The 24,813-nt window shown below is 39.4% G+C and overlaps 1 protein-coding gene across 1 annotated transcript in view; it reads left to right on the plus strand.

Moving 5' to 3' along the window:
• The window catches only part of micu3a (mitochondrial calcium uptake family, member 3a), a 90,276-nt gene extending 72,691 nt beyond the window's left edge, over window positions 1–17,585 (plus strand). The window contains exons 9-13 of the mRNA XM_060915884.1: window positions 315–486; window positions 2,592–2,700; window positions 7,960–8,117; window positions 8,248–8,361; window positions 15,722–17,585. Coding sequence (XP_060771867.1) covers window positions 315–486; window positions 2,592–2,700; window positions 7,960–8,117; window positions 8,248–8,316 — 508 coding nt within the window. The 3' untranslated portion in view covers window positions 8,317–8,361; window positions 15,722–17,585. The remainder of the gene's footprint in view (window positions 1–314; window positions 487–2,591; window positions 2,701–7,959; window positions 8,118–8,247; window positions 8,362–15,721) is intronic.
• Window positions 17,586–24,813: the final 7,228 nt, after the last annotated feature.

Here is a 24,813-nt window from a genome sequence, read left to right on the forward strand (position 1 = left end):
TGAATATAATGGTTTTTGAAATAATTTTTATTCCTAATTTGGACTCTCTCCACCTCGTGGTTTAGGGCGAGTGCTAACATGGGACACTGAGTACAAACACATTTTCTCTGGCATATTTGGCTGATCGCAAGGTCGTTTACGTGTGGATGACAGTAGGATAATTGAGAGTTGAACTAATGATTAATTGGTCGATTATAAATTAAAACCTTAGACCCAGAAGCCCAATGCATCTTCACTTTGTTATACATTTCCACTTTCCATTCAGGTTTTCCTTTGTAGAAATTTGAAACCGTCTCCTTCTACTTCTGTCTCAGGTTTATGGATAACCTCCAGACGGAGGTGCTGGAGATCGAGTTTCTGACGTACTCGAAAGGCATGACCACCATCAGCGAGGAAGATTTTGCTCGCATCCTCCTGCGGTACACTAACGTCGAGGACATACGCAGCTACCTGGAAAACGTGCGGCAGTCCATTCCTGATGAAAAGGTGCTTCCATGCTGTTTTTATTTTCCCTTTCCTTTTTCCTTCTCTTGGAACGTAACCAAACTCTCCAAGCTTTCTGATCATCCAACGCTTCAACATCCTCACACACTTCACACCTGAATGCTCCGCCGCACCATCAGCAGTGTGTGTGTGTAACACCAGCTTGTAAGCCGCAGTGTAATCTTACATCTCTTCCTGTCACCTCTGCCCCTAAACACCACTCCTCCCCTTTGTTCTTGGAAGTGACTGACAGGCCGCTGCCCCAATAGTATCATGTTCAGCTCGGTTAGATGCCCTCGCTGGTGAAAAGAGTGAGTTCTTCTCGGGGAAGTGGATGTGTTGGTGCAATCCAACATGTTCACGAGGCCTTTTGTTTCTCATGAAAGCACCAAAGTGGGAAACGTGATAAGACTTTTGAATCATATCTGAATGGACAAAAGAACAGAATAACATAAGACTTTACACCTGAAATTAAAACATTTTACGAAATTGTCTGAGGAAAATAAAAGACCTTCACTGATCTGTGTACAAACGCTAGTCAAAATATCAATTTAATTAATTATAGCTAGACGATCTGTTTGTTGTTGTAAGCAGCGAGAACACTTTGCCAGGCAACTGCAGTTACGTGACTGGAAAGAAGTCTGATGACTTTAGCTAGCTACATCATGCCTTTTAAGACCTTTTATAAAGGCACAGTGATGGTGAAAATGAGATAAACCTACGAGGAATATCAACATTTACCTCAGATGTTTCGCTAACACAGGAGCACATGAGACAAAAATGATAATTTAGATACATTTAGCATCTACCGCTAACTTCTGTGGCTTCTGTCATTTTGAAAAACATTTACATTACATCACCAGAGAAACTCGTAATCTCTTAGCGATAGATCGCAGCGCTACTCGGGAACATTATAGCACTTCTTTTAAATAAATTTGGCGGCGGCGTGTGTTGACTTTGAACTGAAATGAAAGTTTGTTCGGATAAAAAAAAAATGTTCCTTAACAAAATGCCACTGCTACTATTGTGTGTTTTGTGAGTTATATCTTGGCGCCAAATCCTTATCAGATGATGGTTTCAGCTCGCTTTTCATGAGCAGCCGAGCTCACCTTGTCAAAACGCATTGTTCCATTCTCTCCCCCCAATCATGTTATTCACTCACTGTTACAATTTTTTTTTTTTTTTATCTCTGTGGATAATTTTAACAGTGAAATACTGCTGAAAGATTGAATGAATTAAAACTCCAGTCCATTGTGCTTGGCGATATTGCCTGGGTCTGAATGAACTGTTCCAGACGATTTATCTGAAATGGAGAATGGACATTTCTGGGTCAGAAAGGCGGAGCTTACATTATATCTGATTGGACAGTCTTTGATAAACCTCTGACATGTAAAATCAAAACATTTGACTCACAGTGGTGCTCAGAATAAAATATTTGTATTGTATACAACGTAATATTTAACATCGTTAGCCAAGTTAGTTCAGTATTTTGCTTAGCTAATATATTAGTCTAATTATATTACGTAATAAGTCAGTGTGCTAGTTTACTAGCTAACGTTAAAATTAACTTCATGTTAAAACTGTTAATGTTACAGTCATGTTGTCTGTTGTTGCCCGGATGAGGATGGGTTCCCTTTTGAGTCTGGTTCCTCTCGAGGTTTCTTCCTCATGTCGTCTGAGGGAGTTTTTCCTTGCCACCGTCGCCACAGGCTGCTCATTGGGGATAGATTAGGGATAAAATTAGCTCATGTTTTAAGTCGTTCAAATTCTGTAAAGCTGCTTTGCGACAATGTTTATTCTTAAAAGCGCTATACAAATAAACTTGACTTGACTTGTATAGACTATTATAATTAATAATATCTTTCCTCAGCATTAACAGGCTAGCTAATGCTAGCCTAACTAATGTGTTGTATTCAAAATTCAGTTGACTGCTTGCTAACAGTAGACCAGCTAATTTATTTTGATTTGTATTACAAGATATATAATTCACTACTAAGCTACGTTAGGCTGGTCTAATTATCATAATTAAAACCAAGTCGAGTAAAAAAACAACATTCAAACAAAGGCTAGTTATGATTTGGCTCTTCGCTTTTCTTTCTTTCCCACAGGGCATCACTTTTGATGAGTTCAGGTCTTTCTTTCAGTTCCTGAACAACCTTGAAGACTTCGCTATCGCCATGCAGATGTACAACTTCGCCAGCCGTTCCATCGGACAAGGTTCACTTTTACAGTCGTCTGGATTGATTGATTACAGTGGGGCAAAAAAGTATTTAGTCAGCCACCAATTGTGCAAGTTCTCCCACTTAAAAAGATGAGAGAGGCCTGTAATTTTCATCATAGGTACACTTCAACTATGAGAGACAGAATGAGGGGAAAGAATCCAGAAAATCACATTGTAGGATTTTTAATGAATTAATTGGTAAATTCCTCGGTAAAATAAGTATTTGGTCACCGACAAACAAGCAAGATTTCTGGTTCTCACAGACCTGTAACAACAACTTTAAGAGGCTCCTCTGTCCTCCACTCGTTACCTGTATTAATGGCACCTGTTTGAACTCGTTATCAGTATAAAAGACACCTGTCCACAACCTCAAACAGTCACACTCCAAACTCCACTATGGCCAAGACCAAAGAGCTGTCAAAGGACACCAGAAACAAAATTGTAGACCTGCACCAGGCTGGGAAGACTGAATCTGCAATAGGTAAGCAGCTTGGTGTGAAGAAATCAACTGTGGGAGCAATTATTAGAAAATGGAAGACATACAAGACCACTGATAATCTCCCTCGATCTGGGGCTCCACGCAAGATCTCACCCCGTGGGGTCAAAATGATCACAAGAACGGTGAGCAAAAATCCCAGAACCACACGGGGGGACCTAGTGAATGACCTGCAGAGAGCTGGGACCAAAGTAACAAAGGCTACCATCAGTAACACACTACGCCACCAGGGACTCAAATCCTGCAGTGCCAGACGTGTCCCCCTGCTTAAGCCAGTACATGTCTGGGCCCGTCTGAAGTTTACTAGAGAGCATTTGGATGATCCAGAAGAGGATGTCATATGGTCAGATGAAACCAAAATAGAACTTTTTGGTAAAAACTCAACTTGTCATGTTTGGAGGAGAAAGAATGCTGAGTTGCATCCAAAGAACACCATACCTACTGTGAAGCATGGGGGTGGAAACATCATGCTTTGGGGCTGTTTTTCTGCAAAGGGACCAGGACGACTGATCCATGTAAAGGAAAGAATGAATGGGGCCATGTATTGTGAGATTTTGAGTGAAAACCTCCTTCCATCAGCAAGGGCATTGAAGATGAAACATGGCTGGGTCTTTCAGCATGACAATGATCCCAAACACACCGCCCGAGCAACGAAGGAGTGGCTTCGTAAGAAGCATTTCAAGGTCCTGGAGTGGCCTAGCCAGTCTCCAGATCTCAACCCCATAGAAAATCTTTGGAGGGAGTTGAAAGTCCGTGTTGCCCAGCGACAGCCCCAAAACATCACTGCTCTAGAGGAGATCTGCATGGAGGAATGGGCCAAAATACCAGCAACAGTGTGTGAAAACCTTGTGAAGACTTACAGAAAATGTTTGACCTCTGTCATTGCCAACAAAGGGTATATAACAAAGTATTGAGATGAACTTTTGTTATTGACCAAATACTTATTTTCCACCATAATTTGCAAATAAATTCTTTAAAAATCAGACAATGTGATTTTCTGGATTTTTTTTCTCATTTTGTCTCTCATAGTTGAGGTATACCTATGATGAAAATTACAGGCCTCTCTCATCTTTTTAAGTGGGAGAACTTGCACAATTGGTGACTGACTAAATACTTTTTTGCCCCACTGTATGTCTCGAGAAATTAGCATGGGAAATATTGTGTACACAAATGGAATTTCTGAATTCGCACCTGACGTACTGTTCAATTGGTTAAATTTGTGAGAACACTGTTGCTAGGCAACTGGGCAATAGAGGCACCTCTTTGAAACGATGCTAACAGTTTAGCTAGGTAAAACACAAGCCGTTAAATTTTATACAAACTGGAAATGACAGATTTGTCAAAATGTAAATGTTCTCCTCGGAGGAGTTGATAAATTACTCGAGACTCAATGTAACTAAAATTACACTTTCTAACTACAGGTTTGCGGATTAAAGTGGCTTAATTAATTAAAAAAAAAGTGTTGCTAGGCAACATCTCGCTGCTGTTTGACTGAAAAAAGGATATTTTCACTAGCTACCACATAGTCTTCCACCTTTGATGTGAACAATGAAAAGGTAATGCAAAGAAAAAACTCAGATTGGATTACTTATTTTGCTAGGTAGCACATGGCTACTAAGCCTTTTATAAAACTGCAGTGACCATGGAAATTAAACAAGACTATTAGGAACACCAACATTTATTTCAGATGTGGTGTTTAATTACTAACAAGAGACTTTTGATTGATTAAAATAAATTCAATGTTTTGGCTAACTAGCTCACACACGGCCATTAAGGCTTTTAATGATGCACAACGACCGTGGAAATGAGACAAAACTATTCAGGATGCCAACATTTACCTTGGATGTGTTGGTTAATTACAAAAAAAAATTATGACTAAGGTTAACAATTCAGCTAACTAGCATATGGCGCGCTTTTTTTTTTTTTAAAGGCTGAGACAAAACTATGAAGAATACCAACATTTACCTCAGATGTATTGTTTAATTACGAAAAAAAGATTATTCATGGATAGCATAAGGTTAAAAATTCAGCTAACTCGCTAGCAGTTGGCTGTTGAGGCGTTTATAAAGGCACAGAGACAATGGAAATGAGACAAAACTGTGGGGAATACCAACATTTACCTCAGATATGTTGTTTAATCCCTAAAAAAAAAAGATTATGTCTAAAATGAGGTTAAAAATTCAGCTAACTAGCTAGCAACTGGCTGTTGAGGCTTTTATAAAGGCACGGAGACAATGGAAATGAGACAAAGCTATGAGGAATTGCAACATTTACCTCAGATATGTTGTTTAATTACTGGAAATAGACTCCATATGACTTAAATGACACCGTAATTATACAACCCCAATTCCAGAAAAGTTGGGGCGCTGTGTAAACTGTAAATAACAGAACGCAATAATTTGCACATCATGGAAACCCTATAGTTCATTGAAAATAGTTCAAAGATAACATATCAAATGTTAAAACTGAGAAATCTGATTTTTTTTTTTTTGAAAAACTAGGGCTGTCAAACGATTACAATTTTTAATTGCGATTAATCTCATAAAATTATGTAGTTAATCGCGATTAATCTAAAAAAAATCTTTAAACATCTGTTTAAATTGTACTCAAACACATTTCTACATCAGAGCAAACATTTGAATATATGCTCTGATGCTCCATGTCAATTATAAGGCTCATCTTCTCTATGATAGACAATATATCGGCCTAATGCACAAATATTTGGCATTCAGGTTTTGATATTAGATCTAGGCATGCAGCATATTCTTTCCAATGTAGCCTATCAGACATCTGTTGGGCATACTGTAGGCTATGTGCAAAATACAATTTGGAGAAATAACAGACTGTATTTTTTTTCTCAACTGTAATGGCTGCAAGCTACACTTCGAAGAGCAAAGAGGAAGTAGTTTGACTCCTGCAAGTTCATTCAAGTGAAGCAGTAGGCTATTTGGAAATTGCTAGGCTACCTACAATCTACAGGTGGAGAAAAGGGAATGTGCACATTCCCGATCGTAGCCCATCAGATATCAACACATTTCACCCGGTAAAGTGAAAGTAAACGGAACTCGCATCACATCGCATATGCAGACTACAATTTAACTGACCATGTTGCGGGTTTATTTGACAAGTTGTAGAGCTACGTTTTACCACAAAGTTAATGTTATAACTAGCTTTATTTTGCATGCTAGTCACCCACGAAAATCTGCATTGTTCCTTACCAAGATGAGCCCAATTCACTGTACCCTCCAATAACGCCGTCATTTTTTAAAAATCACGATCAAATTAAATTGCGTTAATGCACTAATAACGCGTTAACTTCGACAGCCCTATGAAAAACATATGCTCATTTTGAATTTGATGTCTGCAACATGTTTCAGAAAAGTTGGGACAGGGGCAACAAAAGACTGAAAAAGTTGTGTAATGCTTAAAAAACTATTTCGTTAATTGGCAACAGGTCAGTAACATGATTTGGATATAAAAAGAGCATCCCAGAGAGGCTGAGTCTCTTATAAGTAAAGATGGGGAGGGGTTCACCGCTCTGTGAAAGACTGCATGGGGAAACAGTGCAACAATTTAAGAATAACATTCCTCAATGTAAAATTGCAAAGAATTTGGGGATCACATCATCTCTGGTACATAATATCATGAAAAGATTCCGAGAATCTAGAGAAATCTCTGTATGCAAGAGACAAGGCTGAAAACTGACACTGGATGCCTGTGATCTTCAGGCCCTCAGGCGACACTGCATTAAAAACAGACACGTGTCTGGAGTGGAAATCACTGTATGGGCTCAGGAACACTTCAGAAAACCATTGTCTGTTTTATATAACACCACCACCTTCTCTGGGCCTGAACTCTTTTACAATGGACTGAGGTGAAGTGGAAAATTGTCCCAAGGTCTGACGAATCAAAATAAGAAATTCTTTTTAGAAATCATGGGCACCACGTCCTCCAGGCTAAAGAGGAGAAGGACCATCCGGCTTGTCATCAGTGCACAGTTCAAAAGCCAGCATCTGTAATGGTACGAGGGTGCATTAGTGTACATGACTTGGGTAGCTTGTACATCTGGGAAGGCATCATTAATGCTGAATGATATATACACGTTTCAGAGCAATATGCTGCCATCCAGACTAAATCTTTTTCAGGGAAGGCCTTCCTTCTTACAGCAAGACAATGCCAAACCACTTTCTGCACATATTAAAACTGCATGGCTCCGTAGTAAAAGAGTCCAGGTGCTAAACTGGCCTGACTGCAGTCCAGACCTGTCTCCCATTTAAAACATTTGGTGCATTATGAAGTGCAAAATACGACAAAGGAGACCCCGAACTGTTGAGCAACTGAAATTGTATATCAGGTAAAATGGGACAACATTTCTTTTTCAGAACCACAGCAATTGGTCTCCTCAGTTCCCAAACGTTTAGTGTTGTTAAAAGTAGAGGTGATGCAACACAGTGGTAAACATGCCCCTGTCCCATCTTTTTTTGAAACGTGTTGTTGAGATCAAACTCAAAATGAGCATATGTTTTTCAAAAACCAGAATTTCTCAGTTTTAACATTTGATATGTTATCTTTTTAACTATTTTCAATGAACTATAGGGTTTCCATGATTTGCAAATTATCGCATTCTGTTTTTATTTACAGTTTACACAGAGTCCCAACTTTTCTGGAATTGGGGTTGTATGTAATATTGACTGTTAGCTCATCTTCCATGTACAATTCATTATTGTGATTAATGAATATATATTTTTGTGTGTTTTAGATGAGTTTGCGAGGGCGGTGTACGTAGCGACGGGGCTTAAACTCACTCGGCACCTTGTGAACACCATCTTTAAGATCTTCGATGTGGACCGTGACGACCAGCTGAGTTACAAAGAGTTTATTGGGATCATGAAGGACAGATTGCACCGTGGAGCCAGGGTGAGAGGGACGAATTCATTATTACAGCTGTACTGCCATCTAGTGGTGACTGGTGATAGTTTATGGGAGATCCAGGCCATGTTCTATCATGTCACCGAATTAGCGTTGATTAGCGCCTCTTTGTTTGCAGGGCTATAAGGATGTTGAACGGTTCACTTCCTTCAGGTCATGTCTGAAGAAGGAGCTGGCAGGAAGATAAGTACACACATCAGCAGGAATGAGTTTTCCTCTCGGCCAAAACATGGTATTCGTCCACTAAAGTGTCTCACCGTGGTGGAAAAATGAACTTTCACATATATGAATTGAGTCTTGGTTTTATATACATATCTGGGGCATCACTGAACCTTGCAACATTGCTTAGGGCTTTTGGCAGGATTTTATTATTGTATTTGACCAGCCACAAACTGTTTTCATACAGATTCTTCATCAGAACTGAGCTGTGTACTTTTCTAAGAAATGAGACCCTTTGGATGATGCAACATGACTTTGTAAACATTGTTGCATCAGCCAAAATCTTTGTATTTTCCAACAGTGGACAGATGATGTAATGTTACACAATGAAAAATAACCCTTTTTTGATCAAGAAATCAAAATATAAGCCAACAATAAGTAAGAAAATTTTCATACTGAAATTTGGCATAAATTTTTGGAGTGTCCGTAACCTTTCCAAGCTCAAAAAATGCAACTTTAAATGAACTTATATTTTGGCTTTCTTGCTTAACTAATGAAGGTGTTTAAAACTGATAAAGATTATTGTTCTATGATGAATAAATTAAGAGAGAACTGCCTGGTTACAGACACTAGAAATTTTTGTTTCCTCAAAATTAAGAATTTGAATCTCCATAAATTTGTGTGTGATCTTTGTTTGCAAAAAAGTAATCATTCTGGGGGTCATAATTATAAACGAATCTAACAAGTTAATTTTCATTCTTAAACTCTGTTGATTGCACAATTTTACAAGCATATATGGGTCTGTCTCAGAAACTGGGTCCTGTGGGGGCAGCGCTCGAAACTAACGGTGTCCCGACGTCCCGGGGACCATAAAAAATGTCATCGGGACACAAAATTATCATATCTGGGACAATCCCGGGACAATGGAAAAAAATAGATCTAGAAAAAAAGTTCTACATTAATATTATTTACAAAGCCGTAACACATACGTAGACATTCACCTAATTTGTCAATTTTAATTTTAAAACGTTAACAGCGAAAAATACATTAGTAGCTACACTTTCGATGCACCTGCATCCGTAGGCTACAGAGCAGCGCATTCTGTTCTAGAATCTTCGGCCGGAGTCCGCATTATATGGACTTGGAATGGAATTGCTAGCGCACACGCTGCGCCGACTCTTGCCAGAACAAAAATGCTGAAGTGGTTGAAGCGGACCGACCGCGGGGAAGAAACTGAAAGCCCAGACATAACGTCTCCGGGACCTTCAGGATCCAAAGTGTCATCGCCTGGTCTGCAGGCAACGCTAGCAACTGAATGAACTTAATGAACACTGTTAGACACGTTATAAAATACAACAGGAATGATGTGGATGATATTGACGGAAGATACCGTTCAACAGAATAAGTGAGTTTTCTTGGTGTCTTTCTAGTTCAGAAAGTTTAATCAGTCAGCAGCACAACTAGGCTCGGACCTGCCACTATGCTGATGTTGCTAACATTTGCACCCATGAAACGGCAGCGAAAGTTCATAAAATGGATAACGGAAAGTTCATAAAAATGGATAACGGTAATGGATAACGGAAATGGATAACGGAAAGTTCATGGAAATGGATAACGGAAAGTTCATAAAAATGGATAACGGAAAGTTCATAAAAATGGATAACGGTAATGGATAACGGTAATGGATAACGGAAATGGATAACGGAAAGTTCATAAAAATGGATAACGGTAATGGTGAAAATTATAAGTTGGCCTTATAAGTGCCAACAGATATTCAAGGTATAAGTAGATGAAATGAACATAAAAGGGGTCTTATTTTCAACTAAAGCGTACTGCAGATGTAGGGAGTTGAAACATTTTCTGAATGAGCTAGTTGGCCCCTTTAAATAAACAGGTATCTATTCATACAGCGAGATCGCCAAAGTTTAATAAACTGAAAATGCAATAACTGTAATTTTGAAGTAGATGATGTATTGGACATGTGTCGCTTGTGTCTTGTGACTTATTGTAAAAATTATATAAAGGGTTCAAAATCGCATAGTTACAAATACAATAGTAACTTCATATGATAATATTAACCGCTGGTTATTTCAGAGAGGAAAAAAATGGGGACACTATTGCTTCCATTCGGGACAATACAACACAGAATTCGGGACCACTGGGGGACACAAAGAAAAAAAGTTAATTTCGAGCCCTGTGTGGGGGGATCCCACTAAATATACTCACAGTCAATAAACTATACGGTTTTGAATGGTGATGTTGGTTTTAATTTGAAATAAAATGATGAAAGAAATAATACAGATAAAACTAAATCTTTGACGTGAATACTCTATTCAGAATTTGGCAAAAATTCTGCAAATTTGTGGAAAAATGGCGGCTTGATCTGGGACATGATAAATGGTTGACTCCATCGCATTGCCTTAAAAAGGTTGTAGTCCACTGAAAAGTCTACAGTTATCACTAACTGTATTTTAAGTTGTAACTTTATACACCTAAGGATTGGTGCGCTCACAGAATAATCATAACCGTAATAAAACATCATGCAAAATATTTGATCACCGTTGTAACTCCGTTTCCCGCAGACCCAAAACCAATACGATCGTGTGTTTCGATCTAAACGGAAAGCCTCAGGGTCGAGGTCACTACCTCACCAAAAGTAGTAATTTAAAATCACTACGCCATAAAAAAATGTAGTTATAAATCTGCGATTTTATTTTTTTAAACGAAAGCTGAAAGTTAGGTATAGAATATGTTTCTTACAGAATATGTTACGATGGTAGCTGGTCTTGTATGAATTTCTGAGCTATAAAATCAGTTGTGGTCTATTTTTTACCGTAGCGTGTTATTTGTGTGCGGGGAAGGACACACATTAACAATTTGCATGTGTAGAATGGAATTTTCCACTCCAACAGTTAGAAGTTGATCGTGCTTCCATTTGCGGTCTTTGTTACGCGGGTGATCTGTTCGGACGTTATCACTGAAAAGGTGAGTTTTAACAGTTTTATTTTGCTTTAGTCTTGCAGTATAAGGCAATAGAATGTTTCTTTTTCATCTTACTTTCATATTTCGTAGTGTTTGCGTATTTTTGGCCAATATTTTGCAACCGTGGTCAATTTAGATCGAACTTTTTAATAGAATCTACGCCCAGTCATTTTGCACTCCATCCGGTGCGATAGTGATGTCCCGTTGCTCGCGCGCCGCAGCAGAGACCCGCGCGACCTTCAGTCGGTACAGTCGCTGTTCTTTTACCACCGCCGTTATTTTCATCTTTCCGGTGTGTTCTTGATTTTTCCATTGTGTCCTATTTCGCCGTATCATATTATTCATATTTAAGTGAATAATTAATTCAGTCATCATAACTTGGCATTTTTAACCCAAGCAATTAAAAAGAGGAAATTTATTCAATATTTTCATTCATCTGTGAAGGAGGGGCTTTAATTCTTCATGTAGTTATTTTATATGTAAATCAATTTTACAAAAGCATTTGAATTGTAATAAAAAAAAAAAAATTCCACAGTGGAGGCCAGATAAAGCAAGATGCTCTCTTTATTAAACATGACAAAAGAAACATTGAGTGTTAGGTAAATGCAAAAAAAAAAAGTAAAATTAGAAAATTTATTTTTTGACCATAATGTCCCAAATGAGAGACCAGTTTCTGAGACGGACCCATAACAAAGAATACCCTTTGCAATTTAGAGTTTTTGGCAAAAGCACCTTTCTCTGTTATTCAGCCATAACGTTCTCTAATATCCACCAATTTTCTTGATTTAAGTACTATAAAATTTCATTAAGAAAATGCTCTGATAGGATAAATAGATTTTTGTAAAAAAAAAATTAAATAAAAAAATGTAAAAAGCCCAATTTATATTAGTTTGAAAAATTTTTTTTTTTTTTTAAATGAGACAGCATAACGCTCAAAAATGGCCATTTTTGGGTGACGTTTGTACTTACAACTCAAAAATGCTTTAAGATATCCATGTGAAATTTGGTGGCCATTAAAAGTGGTCAACAACAACAATCTTGAATATCAAAAGCAAATTCTAGGTGATTTAGTTAATCTTTTATCTGCATACAACATGTTAAAAAAAAAAAAATGGACAAATGCCGTGTTTTGGCCGTCTACACTTTCTTTACTATTAGCATCTGAACTAGCATGCTAACATTCACCTACTGTATGCTTATCTAGCATTGACAAAAACTAAAGGGTACAAGACAAGGACCAAAGCCACTTAGTTTATTTTGGTAAGGTGTATGACTGCGTGTTCACATGTCGCCTGACCTTGTTCTGCTTGTTGTTGGTTAGTATTTCTGTAACATTTTCTATAAATTTGCTCGAGTAGAAACGCAACACGATTGCACTCATTCTCCTTATTTAGCACTAAGGTGAGCCAAACTGGCTAGGACCTGTAGAGAGCCGATACAGAAGAATATCTACACTAGCAATGTGGAAAATAAGCTGGCTGACGTTCTGAGAAATGGAGCTACAGTGGAGCAAGAAAGTATTTAGTCAGTCACCAATTGTGCAAGTTCTCCCACTTAAAAAGAAGAGAGAGGCCTGTAATTTTCATCATAGGTATACCTCAACTATGAGAGACAGAATGAGAAAAAAAATCCAGAAAATCACATTGTCTGATTTTTAAAGAATTTATTTGCAAATTATGGTGGAAAATAAGTATTTGGTCAATAACAAAAGTTCATCTCAATACTTTGTTATATACCCTTTGCTGGCAATGACAGAGGTCAAACGTTTTCTGTAAGTCTTCACAAGGTTTTCACACACTGTTGCTGGTATTTTGGCCCATTCCTCCATGCAGATCTCCTCTAGAGCAGTGATGTTTTGGAGCTGTCGCTGGGCAACACGGACTTTCAACTCCCTCCAAAGATTTTCTATGGGGTTGAGATCTGGAGACTGGCTAGGCCACTCCAGGACCTTGAAATGCTTCTTACGAAGCCACTCCTTCGTTGCCCGGGCGGTGTGTTTGGGATCATTGTCATGCTGAAAGACCCAGCCACAGTTCATCTTCAATGCCCTTGCTGATGGAAGGAGGTTTTCACTCAATCTCACGATACATGGCCCCATTCATTCTTTCCTTTACACGGATCAGTCGTCCTGGTCCCTTTGCAGAAAAACAGCCCCAAAGCATGATGTTTCCACCCCCATGCTTCACAGTAGGTATGGTGGTGTTTGGATGCAACTCAGCATTCTTTCTCCTCCAAACACGACAAGTTGAGTTTTTACCAAAAAGTTCTATTTTGGTTTCATCTGACCATATGACATTCTCCCAATCCTCTTCTGGATCATCCAAATGCTCTCTAGCAAACTTCAGATGGGCCCGGACATGTACTGGCTTAAGCAGGGGGACACGTCTGGCACTGCAGGATTTGAGTCCCTGGCGGCGTAGTGTGTTACTGATGGTAGCCTTTGTTACTTTGGTCCCAGCTCTCTGCAGGTCATTCACTAGGTCCCCCCGTGTGGTTCTGGGATTTTTGCTCACCGTTCTTGTGATCATTTTGACCCCACGGGGTGAGATCTTGCGTGGAGCCCCAGATCGAGGGAGATTATCAGTGGTCTTGTATGTCTTCCATTTTCTAATAATTGCTCCCACAGTTGATTTCTTCACACCAAGCTGCTTACCTATTGCAGATTCAGTCTTCCCAGCCTGGTGCAGGTCTACAATTTTGTTTCTGGTGTGCTTTGACAGCTCTTTGGTCTTGGCCATAGTGGAGTTTGGAGTGTGACTGTTTGAGGTTGTGGACAGGTGTCTTTTATACTGATAACGAGTTCAAACAGGTGCCATTAATACAGGTAACGAGTGGAGGACAGAGGAGCCTCTTAAAGAAGTTGTTACAGGTCTGTGAGAACCAGAAATCTTGCTTGTTTGTAGGTGACCAAATACTTATGTTACTGAGGAATTTACCAATTAATTCATTAAAAATCCTACAATGTGATTTCCTGGATTCTTTCCCCCCATTCTGTCTCTCATAGTTGAGGTATACCTATGATGAAAATTACAGGCCTCTCTCATCTTTTTAAGTGGGAGAACTTGCACAATTGGTGGCTGACTAAATACTTTTTTTGCCCCACTGTAGATGACATTTGTAGAAAGAAAGAGCAGCTAGAAGTGTAATTGGCATGATGAGGTAAAGTTAGTTAGCGAGGAAAACAAAAGACTAGAAAGCATTCTGGGGGAAGAAAGAAACTGGTTGCAGGTAGCAATAATAATAATAATAAATGTTTCATTTATATAGCGCCTTTCACAATAACAAGGTTAGCATTAGCAAAAGTTAGCATTTTGAAAAAGCTTAGTATTCTGGAAAAAATGTACAGTAGTTATTTTTTTCGTGGTCCGGTTTCCATCAAATGCTGCGCTCTGATTGGCTGGCGAGCGGGTCCATATCCTACGTACGGACCCCGGTTACGGACCTCTGGCGACTCGCTCGTTCATAACAACAAAAAACATAGTAGCATTTTTGTCAACATTTATCTTTTTTATAAGATTTTTATCAAAAATCTTGTAATTTTTTGCCAGCATTTCTCAGCACAATAGCATTAATTTTACAGCATGGATAGCGATAACGACAGTGTTCACAGCGAAAGCGAGTTTTACTACCCTGAGGAAGAAGAAATAAAAGAAGACATTTCAGGAGAAAACTAAAAACGTGTAACTTGCTAACGCCGAGCAAAAACATGGCTGAATCCTGAATGACTCAATTTTGTATAAATATGGGACTACATAGGCGACAAAATGTAGTTTTTTTCCTGCCATGGAAGTGCACTTGTATACCGAGGAGGAAGCCATTTGCATTACAGCCGTGAATGAGGATTCAAAATGGCGACTCGGCTCGGTTTTCCCTTTCGGGCGCTCTCATTTTCTGTTAGAATTTGGTAAAGAAAAAAATAAATATATTATTTCCCAGCTTAAGGTCGGTCCGTATGGTGAAATACCGTGACCTCGGCCTTGAATACTGACCTCAGCCCAGAGGGCCTCGCTCAGTACTTTCAAGACCTCGGTCACGGTCTTTCACCATACGGACCGACCTTAACATTACTATGTAATGTTGTGTAAAAAGGAGGAATTTAAAATCATCACTGTGGGATAATTTTTAGTTAGCATTTTAGAAAAAGTATGAAGCTAAAGGTAGTGAGAGTGGTGGTTCCTACACAGGTAGCCTAGAAGTATCATTTTTCAAGCCAGTATTTTATTTTATTTTTTAAATAACAAGAGCAGTCCTGAGAACCCTGACGCTGTTGTTAGCACCGAATGCTACCAAGTTTCAGCATCTCGACAGCAACATCTTGCCTTTTATATAAACTTGACTATGGTTAGACAGTCAGATTTATACTAAACTGTGACTGTGCACAAGACAGGCGCACATGCTAATAAAGGATATCTTTCTCTCGGAATAACATTGCGGTCTCTGTCATGCACCAGGTGAGCGGGGAGCGAGTCTTCAGCTGTGTGCGGTCAGTCTGGGGTCCATTTAAAGAACGAAGCCTTCATCATCACCTCCACCACCACCACCATGATCAGAAGTCTTCCACGGCACGTCTGCCAAGACGATTCTGCATGTTCTGCATGACCTTTCTTCCCTTCTCTCAGTACTTCCAACACTTGATTACTTGAAGTGGGGATCACGTATTAAATTTAATGATCGAATTATTCATGCAGCACACGACGACGCGATCTCTATTTAAAATGCACACAGTTCATCATCCTGCTGTTTTTCTTAGCCTGTACGATTTCAGTTTATTTTAATCGTTGTAATTGAACAAGCCGGTAATGATACTGCTATCCTAGTTTTCTTTTCGGGGGGGGGGGTATTTATTACTGTGAATACTTTCACACCTGGATTTATTTCGAATAATTCGTTTACTCAGACAAGTGAAACCAAAATGAGCAAACTAGCTAAAGCAGAGCTTAGAATAATGTACTGCATTTTGTTCCGTAATACTATTTTTGAGTCTCAGTAATGATTGGTCAGAAGGTGTGTGTGTGGGGATAATCTAAGGCTAATAATCAACAGATTAAAAACGCATGGTGGAATCATTGAAATGGTGACGTTTTCTGCAGTAAGGAAATTTAACATTTACAGAAGGAGTCTTCACTGCTCGAGATAAAACTAACTTTTCCAACATCTTTCTCCGTAACATGACAAAATGTAGGCTTTTTTTTTTAATCTTATGAACTTTGAGATGAAGTAAAAAGAGAGGGTGGTCAGGGAACAACTGTTTACAACAGCGATAACGCAAGCGATAGCATGAACATTTAACACTAAATGGATAAAATAAAAGTATGAAATATAGAATAGAATACCTTTGTCACTATACACATACAATGAGATTTAAAGCATCTCCAATAACAGTTCAAACAGCGTGTAGAGAGAGAGAGAGGAAGGGGGGAGAAGAAAAAAAAGGGGGATATTCTGGAATAAATAAAAAAAAACATGGTAACTGCTGTAGTATAAGAGGAATAAAACACTCGGGGCTGGGTTGATGTAAGAAAATGATCGTCTTCGTGGCAGTAACAGTAACTCGAAGGCGGAGTTTTGTTCCTTATCCAATCACTGTTTATAATATTAAAAATGAATATACAGTACTGTGCGAAAGTCTTCGGCGCGTATAAAGAAATGATGTGGACCAAAAATGGCTTAAAATTATGAAATCAAAAGTTTCAATATTTAAAAAAAATAAATACTATAAACAGCAATAAGCCATAATAAACGAAACAAAGTCAGTATTTGGTGTGAGACGACCCTTTCCTTTAAAAAAAAAAAAGCAGTCTCGGGTACAGTGAGTGCAGTTTTGTAAGGAAGTGAGCTGTAGGTTTTACTGAGCATCTTGCAGAACCAGCCACAGTTCTTCTGGACACGGAGTGTCCCACTCGCTTCTTAGACCCCGTCCACACGTAGCCGGGTATCTGCTAAATCGAAGATATTTTTCTACGTTTTGGCCTGTCATCCACATGAAAACACATCAAAAACGAATATTTAAAAAAACTCCGGGCAAAGTGAAGATTTTTGAAAACTCCGTGTATGCCTTTTCGTGTAGACAGAGATAACCGGAGGTTTGCGTTTTAGAACGTCACAATCTGCGCCAAAAAAATGACAACAAATCTGCCCTGACGTCAAACGTGCAACCTTTGTTTACTGCAGAAGCCAGATTAAGCATGGACTTAAGCTAGCCGCACACCACGGCGATCCACGCGGTACCGAACCGACCCATTTCAGAGCCGACTCCCGACAGGGCACGCACATATCCCCCGACTGTTGACGAGTGCAGTCGCGATTGAAGCGACACGTGACAACTTAATAGCTTTGTGATTGGCTATTGGATATAGTTACTGTTAAATCCAACACTTGAAGATGCTACAGGCTGAATTACAAATGACACAACACGGAATATGTAGCGCACTATCTAGGCTGCATGAGCTATTATTCCCAACCTTAAATAGTGCACTTATATAGGGGAGTTAAAGCGATTTGGAATTCAGCCACACAACTTGAGCAGAGTGGCTTTCCAGCCCACTGTGTCTATGGATAAAGCTTCAGTCTATGGAATTACAGTATATACCTGCATTAGGTGCTACCAACACGTATTTCTCGCGCTAGAAATTGTGTTTAATGATGTCACGTGTTATATGCGAAAGATATGATTGGCTATTGCTAGCGACTCTCGCCGATCAGTCTGGCTCCCGATTAGTTTTTCGAATCGGCTGTGAGATGAGTCGGTACCATCGAAAACTAGTCTTTACGCCTGACTCGCGACTTCAGTTGGCTCGGTACGCTGAAAATCGGCGTAGTGTGCGGCTAGCTAAAGAGTAATGGATCGGAGTAGTGCCTTGAAAGCGTTAATTATTGTGCAGGTGCTATTTACATGTTTAATTTTAGAAGCCCAACTACTGCTTCAAGAGCACAGGCGATATGATTAGGGGGTAGGATTTGGGGAAATAGCCATCTACAGGTTTGGAATGCTTATGAATGTGATTGAAAACGCAGATGTTCGGTTATGTGTGGAAGGGATTTTTTTCGAAGACGAGGTGGTGTGGATAAAACATTTTTATAAACGGAGAGGGGGAAAATGTTCGGTTTTAAAAATACCTGGCTACGTGTGTACATGGCATTGATTTTGTAACAAAACCTAGCAGCCTTCATTATGCTTTCTTTTTTTTAATCTGAAAAGTGCTCTCGTATGTCATGTGCTGCTCAGATGCAAACTTTTTTTTTTTTTTTCTGGAACGTTTGGACTTTAAAATGTTTTTATACTGACTCGATAACAGACAGTAGAAGTCATAAAATAGAAATCTATAACAAAGTTTGGATGAAAAAAGGGGCGTCAGACTTTTGCCCAGTACTGTATAGTGACCTTAAAGTGTATATTCTGGACCAATTTCGTGTTTGTTTTTTTATATGAAAGTATGTCCCTTTTACACACTCATCCAGAAGGGTAATTTTGTACAAGGCCGTCTGTCTACAGCAGAAAAAAATAAAATAACAAAACGCGTCTGGAAAAATCCCAAGGGAGTCTGGAGCCAGATTCGTGACGTTACCTGCGGAAGCGCCAGCAGGCTGCGCGAGCTTTGCACGGTTTCAGTGCACAGCCTGTGTAGACCAAGCGCTCCCGTTTCTCTCTCATTGTCCGGTCTTTTGGGAAACGATGAGCACTAATCCCATCAAGATTGGTGTTGCTACACCCTCCTACGATACATCTGTTAACCATTTTAATAATTACGCGATAACGTTGAAGAAATTTGCAGAAAACCACCAGGTCGTTTTCTCATAAACAAACCAGCGCTGACGTAGGATTCAGAGGGAGGCGTCCCGCACGCGACGTCACGAAAATCAGTGTTTGCCGGGAAATCCAAACGGCAAGTTTTTTCAGAGGCGGACCAATTCGCCTCAAATGGCTTGATTTCAACTGAATTTTTCTGGTATTGCGCATGGTAAAAAAAAATTGCAGAGAATGCAGAATGTGACAGATATTTGACCGAAGTTTAATATAAAATAGGAGAATTACATTGATCTTGCTCCTGAATTTACCCTTGATATGCACTTTAAGGTGCCTAATTAGAGTTATAAAGATTGTCCCCTTTCTGATTTGCTTAGAACTAAATTGAATCATTTCGAACATTTCTCAATTCATAAAATGTTTAATAATTACAACTTTATATGTATACATGTACAGTAATACAGGCTGATATACTGTACCTGACACACACAAACAAAAAAAGAGTGCGTCTTTAATCCCGTCACATCATGAAGCTTTAATCAAATCCTTAAACGCATCCTAGTTTCTGGGCCCGTTCTAGATATGACTGAGACGTGTACTGTAAATGTGTACTTTTCAGCGTGTAAAAATCCGAGAAATGCATGCGACACTGTGATCTGTTTAATAATGATATTAGTCACAGACTTTTGATGTATTTTCACTTTCAGTGCGTGTACGGTCTGCGTTTATCTGACAAATCATACAGCCTGCAAATAATAACCTGTTTAACTGAAGTACAAAATGAAACACGTGAATAACGTATATTTATGTTGCATACTATCACGTCTCATTGTTTCTTTTTTTTTTAATACTAATAATCAGGTGTTGTGCTGGGATATTTAAGAATGAAAATGTTGTCTGAAATGCACAATTGTTTCTTTTTTATCCAGTTATTACCAGAATATGAAGCTACGCTCTGAAGTAAATCTGGATCGCTCAACTTTTACAATGCACACATTATTGTCGTTCATTGAGAATAAACAGTATCTTCCTTTTCACCCTGTAGCCTGTCTATGACTATAATATAAATTCATTATCAAATGAAATGTTGGTTATTTGGATTTTTTTTTTCTTGGGAGGCAATAAAGCATATGGTACCAGCAGTAACCAGACATTTTAAATGCTAAAGCACCTTATGAAGATTATTTATGATTGACTGACTGGAACATGCAAAAAATCCAATAGTTCCCAGTCAAAAATAACTGGCGTGTTCTTGTATTTGGGTCTGTCTCAGAAACTGGGCACTGTGGGGGGATCCCACTAAATATACTCAGTCAATAAACTATACGGTTTTGAATGGTGATGTTGGTTTTAGTTTGAAATAAAATGATGAAAGAAATAATACAGATAAAACTAAATCTTTGACGTGAATACTCTATTCAGAATTTGGGAAAAATTCTGCAAATTTGTGGAAAAATGGCGGCTTGATCTGGGATATGATAAATGGTCGACTCCATCGCATTGCCTTAAAAAGGTTGTAGTCCACTGAAAAGTCTACAGTTATCACTAATTGTATTTTAAGTTGTAACTTTATCCACCTAAGGATTGGTGCGCTCACAGAATAATCATAACCGTAATAAAACATCATGCAAAATATTTGATCACCGTTGTAACTCCGTTTCCCGCAGACCCAAAACCAATACGATCGTGTGTTTCGATCTAAACAGAAACCCTCAGGGTCAAGGTCACTACCTCACCAAAAGTAGTAACTTAAAATCACTACGCCATATAAAAATGTAGTTATAAATCTGCAACTTTGTTTTTTAAAACGAAAGCTGAAAGTTAGGTATAGAATATGTTTCTTACAGAATATGTTACGATGGTAGCTGGTCTTGTATGAATTTCTGAGCTATAAAATGAGTTGTGGTCTATTTTTTACCGTAGCGTGTTATTTGTGTGCGGGGAAGGACACACATTAACGATTTGCTTGTGTAGAATGGAATTTTCCACTCCAACAGTTAGAAGTTGATCGTGCTTCCATTTGCGGTCTTTCTGTTACGCGAGTGATCTGTTCGGACGTTATCACTGAAAAGGTGAGTTTTGACAGTTTTATTTTGTTTTAGTCTTGCAGTATAAGGCAATTGAATGTTTCTTTTTCATCTTACTTTCATATTTCGTAGTGTTTGCGTATTTTTGGCCAATATTTTGCAACCATGGTCAATTTAGATCGAACTTTTGATAGAATCTACGCCCAGTCATTTTGCACTCCATCCGGTGCGATAGTGATGTCCCGTTGCTCGCGCGCCGCAGCAGAGACCCGCGCGACCTTCAGTTGGTACAGTCGCTGTTCTTTTACCGCCGCCGTTATTCTCATCTTTCCGGTGTGTTCTTGATTTTTCCATTGTGTCCTATTTCGCCATATCAAATACCCAAAATGCATCATATTATTCATATTTAAGTGAATAATCAATTCAGTCATCATAACTGGGCATCTTTAACCCAAGCAATCAAAAAGAGGAAATTTATTCAATATTTTCACTCCTCTGTGAAGGAGGGGCTTTAATTCTTCATGATGTAGTTATTTTATATGAAAATCAATTTTACAAAAGCATTTGAATTGTAATCAAAAAAAATGTCCACAGTGGAGGCCAGATAAAGCAAGATGCTATCTTTATTAAACATGACAAAAGAAACATTGAGTGTTAGGTAAATGCAAAAAAAAAAAAGTAAAATTAGAAAATTTATTTTTTGACCATAATGTCCAAATGAGAGACCGGTTTCTGAGACGGACCCATATACAGTACACATGGCAAAGCTTAGCTAACTAATGTTTAAGATAATCCACAAATCAGGATCATCAGCTAGCATTAGAGAAAAATCCCACAGCACGAACTAGCTAGCTAAATAATTTTTCAGTGAATTCCCAGAGCTAGCTAAATACCACTAGCGACGTGTTTAGGTTTTGCAATTTCTTAGTATTTTTTTTTTTAATACTCTCTGCAAACAAAGTTTGGGGGGCTATATAGGAATCACCCTATATAGCCGTCTGTCCATGTGTCTTGTAAACGCAACTATAAAATGGTTTGATGGATTCTGGTGCAACTTTACACAGTTGCAGTATACCACCTGAAGACGACGTGCATGAAAGAAAATAATCCTGGTCTGATGTTTCAAAAGGGAAATAAGTCAACTTATTCCCTTACATTCACCTGAGCTTTGCACACCTGGAGAACAACACCACTCATGTGCGGATGCTGTTCCTGGACTTCAGTTCAGCATTTAATACTATCATTCCACAGCATCTGGTGAACAAACTGGGTCCCCTGGGCTTCAGCACCCCCCTATGCAACTGGCTGCTAGACTTCCTCACTGAAAGACCACGGTCAGTGCGGGTCGGACAGAACACCTCCAGTGTCATCACCCTCAGCACAGGCTCCCCTCAGGGCTGTGTCCTGAGCCCTCTGCTGTTCACTCTAATGACACACGACTGCATCCCCAGGGCTGCCAGCAACCACATTGTGAAGTTTGCGGATGATACAACAGTGGTGGACCTTATCAGGGATGACAACGACCTGGCCTACAGAGAGGAGGTGGAGCGGCTGGTGCAGGGAAAACAACCTGATCGTGAAAGTGGACAAAACTAAAGAGTTCATTGTTGACTTCAGGAAAAACCAACCCAGCCACGCTCCACTTCTCATCAACAACATGGCCATGGAGGTGGTCAATAGCACCAAGTTCCTGGGGGTGCACATCACAGACAACTTCACCTGGTCTGTGAACACTGCGTCACTGGTCAAGAAGGCACAGCAGCGTCTGCACTTCCTGTGTAGGATGAGGAGAGCCTACCTGCCCCCGCCCATTCTCACTACATTCTACAGAAGCACCATAGAGAGCGTTCTGACCAGCTGCATCTCTGTGTGGTGTGGAGGCTGTAGTGCCTCTGACTGGAAGACTGTGAGGAGAGTGGTGAGGACAGCGGAGAAGATCATTGGGATTTCTCTTCCCTCCATTCAGGACATTCCACCAAGGTGCTGCATGTCTCGAGCCAGAAACATCATCAGTGACCCCTCACACCCTCACTATGGTCTGGCCTCTGGAAAGAGGTTCTGCAGCATTAGGTGCAGGACCACCAGGTTCTGAAACAGCTTTTGCCCCCAGGTCACCAGACTGCTGAACTCCAAACCCAAACTCTAAACTTCTATTTATAACTTGAACATTCCTAATTCCACAGGACACTTTATACTATTGTACTTTATCATTTTTTGCTGCTGCATAATTTAATACACTTCATATTTAATTCTGTGCTGAACCAAATTGCAACGAAATTTTGTTCGGTGTACACTTGTTGCATACTGAATGACAATAAAGGTTGTCTAAGTCTACGTATGGCGATACAGTGGTGCTTGAAAGTTTGTGAACCCTTTAGAATTTTCTATATTTCTGCATAAATATGACCTAAAACATCATCAGATTTTCACACAAGTCCTAAAAGTAGATAAAGAGAACCCAGTTAAACAAATGAGACAAAAATATTATACTTGGTCATTTATTTATTGAGGAAAAGTATCCAATATTACATATCTGTGAGTGGCAAAAGTATGTGAACCTTTGCTTTCAGTATCTGGTGTGACCCCCTTGTGCAGCAATAACTGCAAATAAACGTTTGCGGTAACTGTTGATCAGTCCTGCACACCGGCTTGGAGGAATTTTAGCCCATTTCTCCATACAGAACAGCTTCAACTCTGGGATGTTGGTGGATTTCCTCACATGAACTGCTCGCTTCAGGTCCTTCCACAACATTTCCATTGGATTAAGGTCAGGACTTTGACTTGGCCATTCCAAAACATTAACTTTATTCTTCTTTAACCATTCTTTGGTAGAACGACTTGTGTGCTTAGGGTCGTTGTCTTGCTGCATGACCCACCTTCTCTTGAAATTCAGTTCATGGACAGATGTCCTGACATTTTCCTTTAGAATTCACTGGTATAATTCAGAATTCATTGTTCCATCAATGATGGCAAGCCGTCCTGGCCCAAATGCAGGAAAACAGGCCCAAAACACGATACTACCACCACCATGTTTCACAGATGGGATAAGGTTCTTATGCTGGAATGCAGTGTTTTCCTTTCTCCAAACATAACGCTTCTTATTTAAACCAAAAAGTTCTATTTTGGTCTCATCTGTCCACAAAACACTTTTCCAATAGCCTTCTGGCTTGTCCATGTGATCTTTAGCAAACTGCAGACAAGCAGCAAGTTTTTTGGAGAGCAGTGGCTTTCTCCTTGCAACTCTGCCATGCAGATCATTGTTGTTCAGTGTTCTCCTGATGGTGGACTCATGAACATTAGCCAATGTGAGAGAGGCCTTCAGTTGCTTAGAAGTTACCCTGGGGTCCTTTGTGACCTTGCTGACTATTACACGCCTTGCTGTAGGAGTGATCTTTGTTGGTCGACCACTCCTGGGGAGGGTAACAATGGTCTTGAATTTCCTCCATTTGTACACAATCTGTCTGACTGTGGATTGGTGTAGTCCAAACTCTTTAGAGATGGTTTTGTAACCTTTTCCAGCCTGATGAGCATCAACAACGCTTTTTCTGAGGTCCTCAGAAATCTCCTTTGTTCGTGCCATGATACACTTCCACAAACATGTGTTGTGAAGATCAGACTTTGATAGATCCCTGTTCTTTAAATAAAACAGGGTGCCCACTCACACCTGATTGTCATCCCATTGATTGAAAACACCTGACTCTAATTTCACCTTCAAATTAACTGCTAATCCCAGAGGTTCACATACTTTTGCCACTCACAGATATGCAATATT

The sequence above is a fragment of the Neoarius graeffei genome, chromosome 3, assembly GCF_027579695.1.
Source record: "Neoarius graeffei isolate fNeoGra1 chromosome 3, fNeoGra1.pri, whole genome shotgun sequence".
Classification (NCBI taxonomy): domain Eukaryota; kingdom Metazoa; phylum Chordata; class Actinopteri; order Siluriformes; family Ariidae; genus Neoarius; species Neoarius graeffei.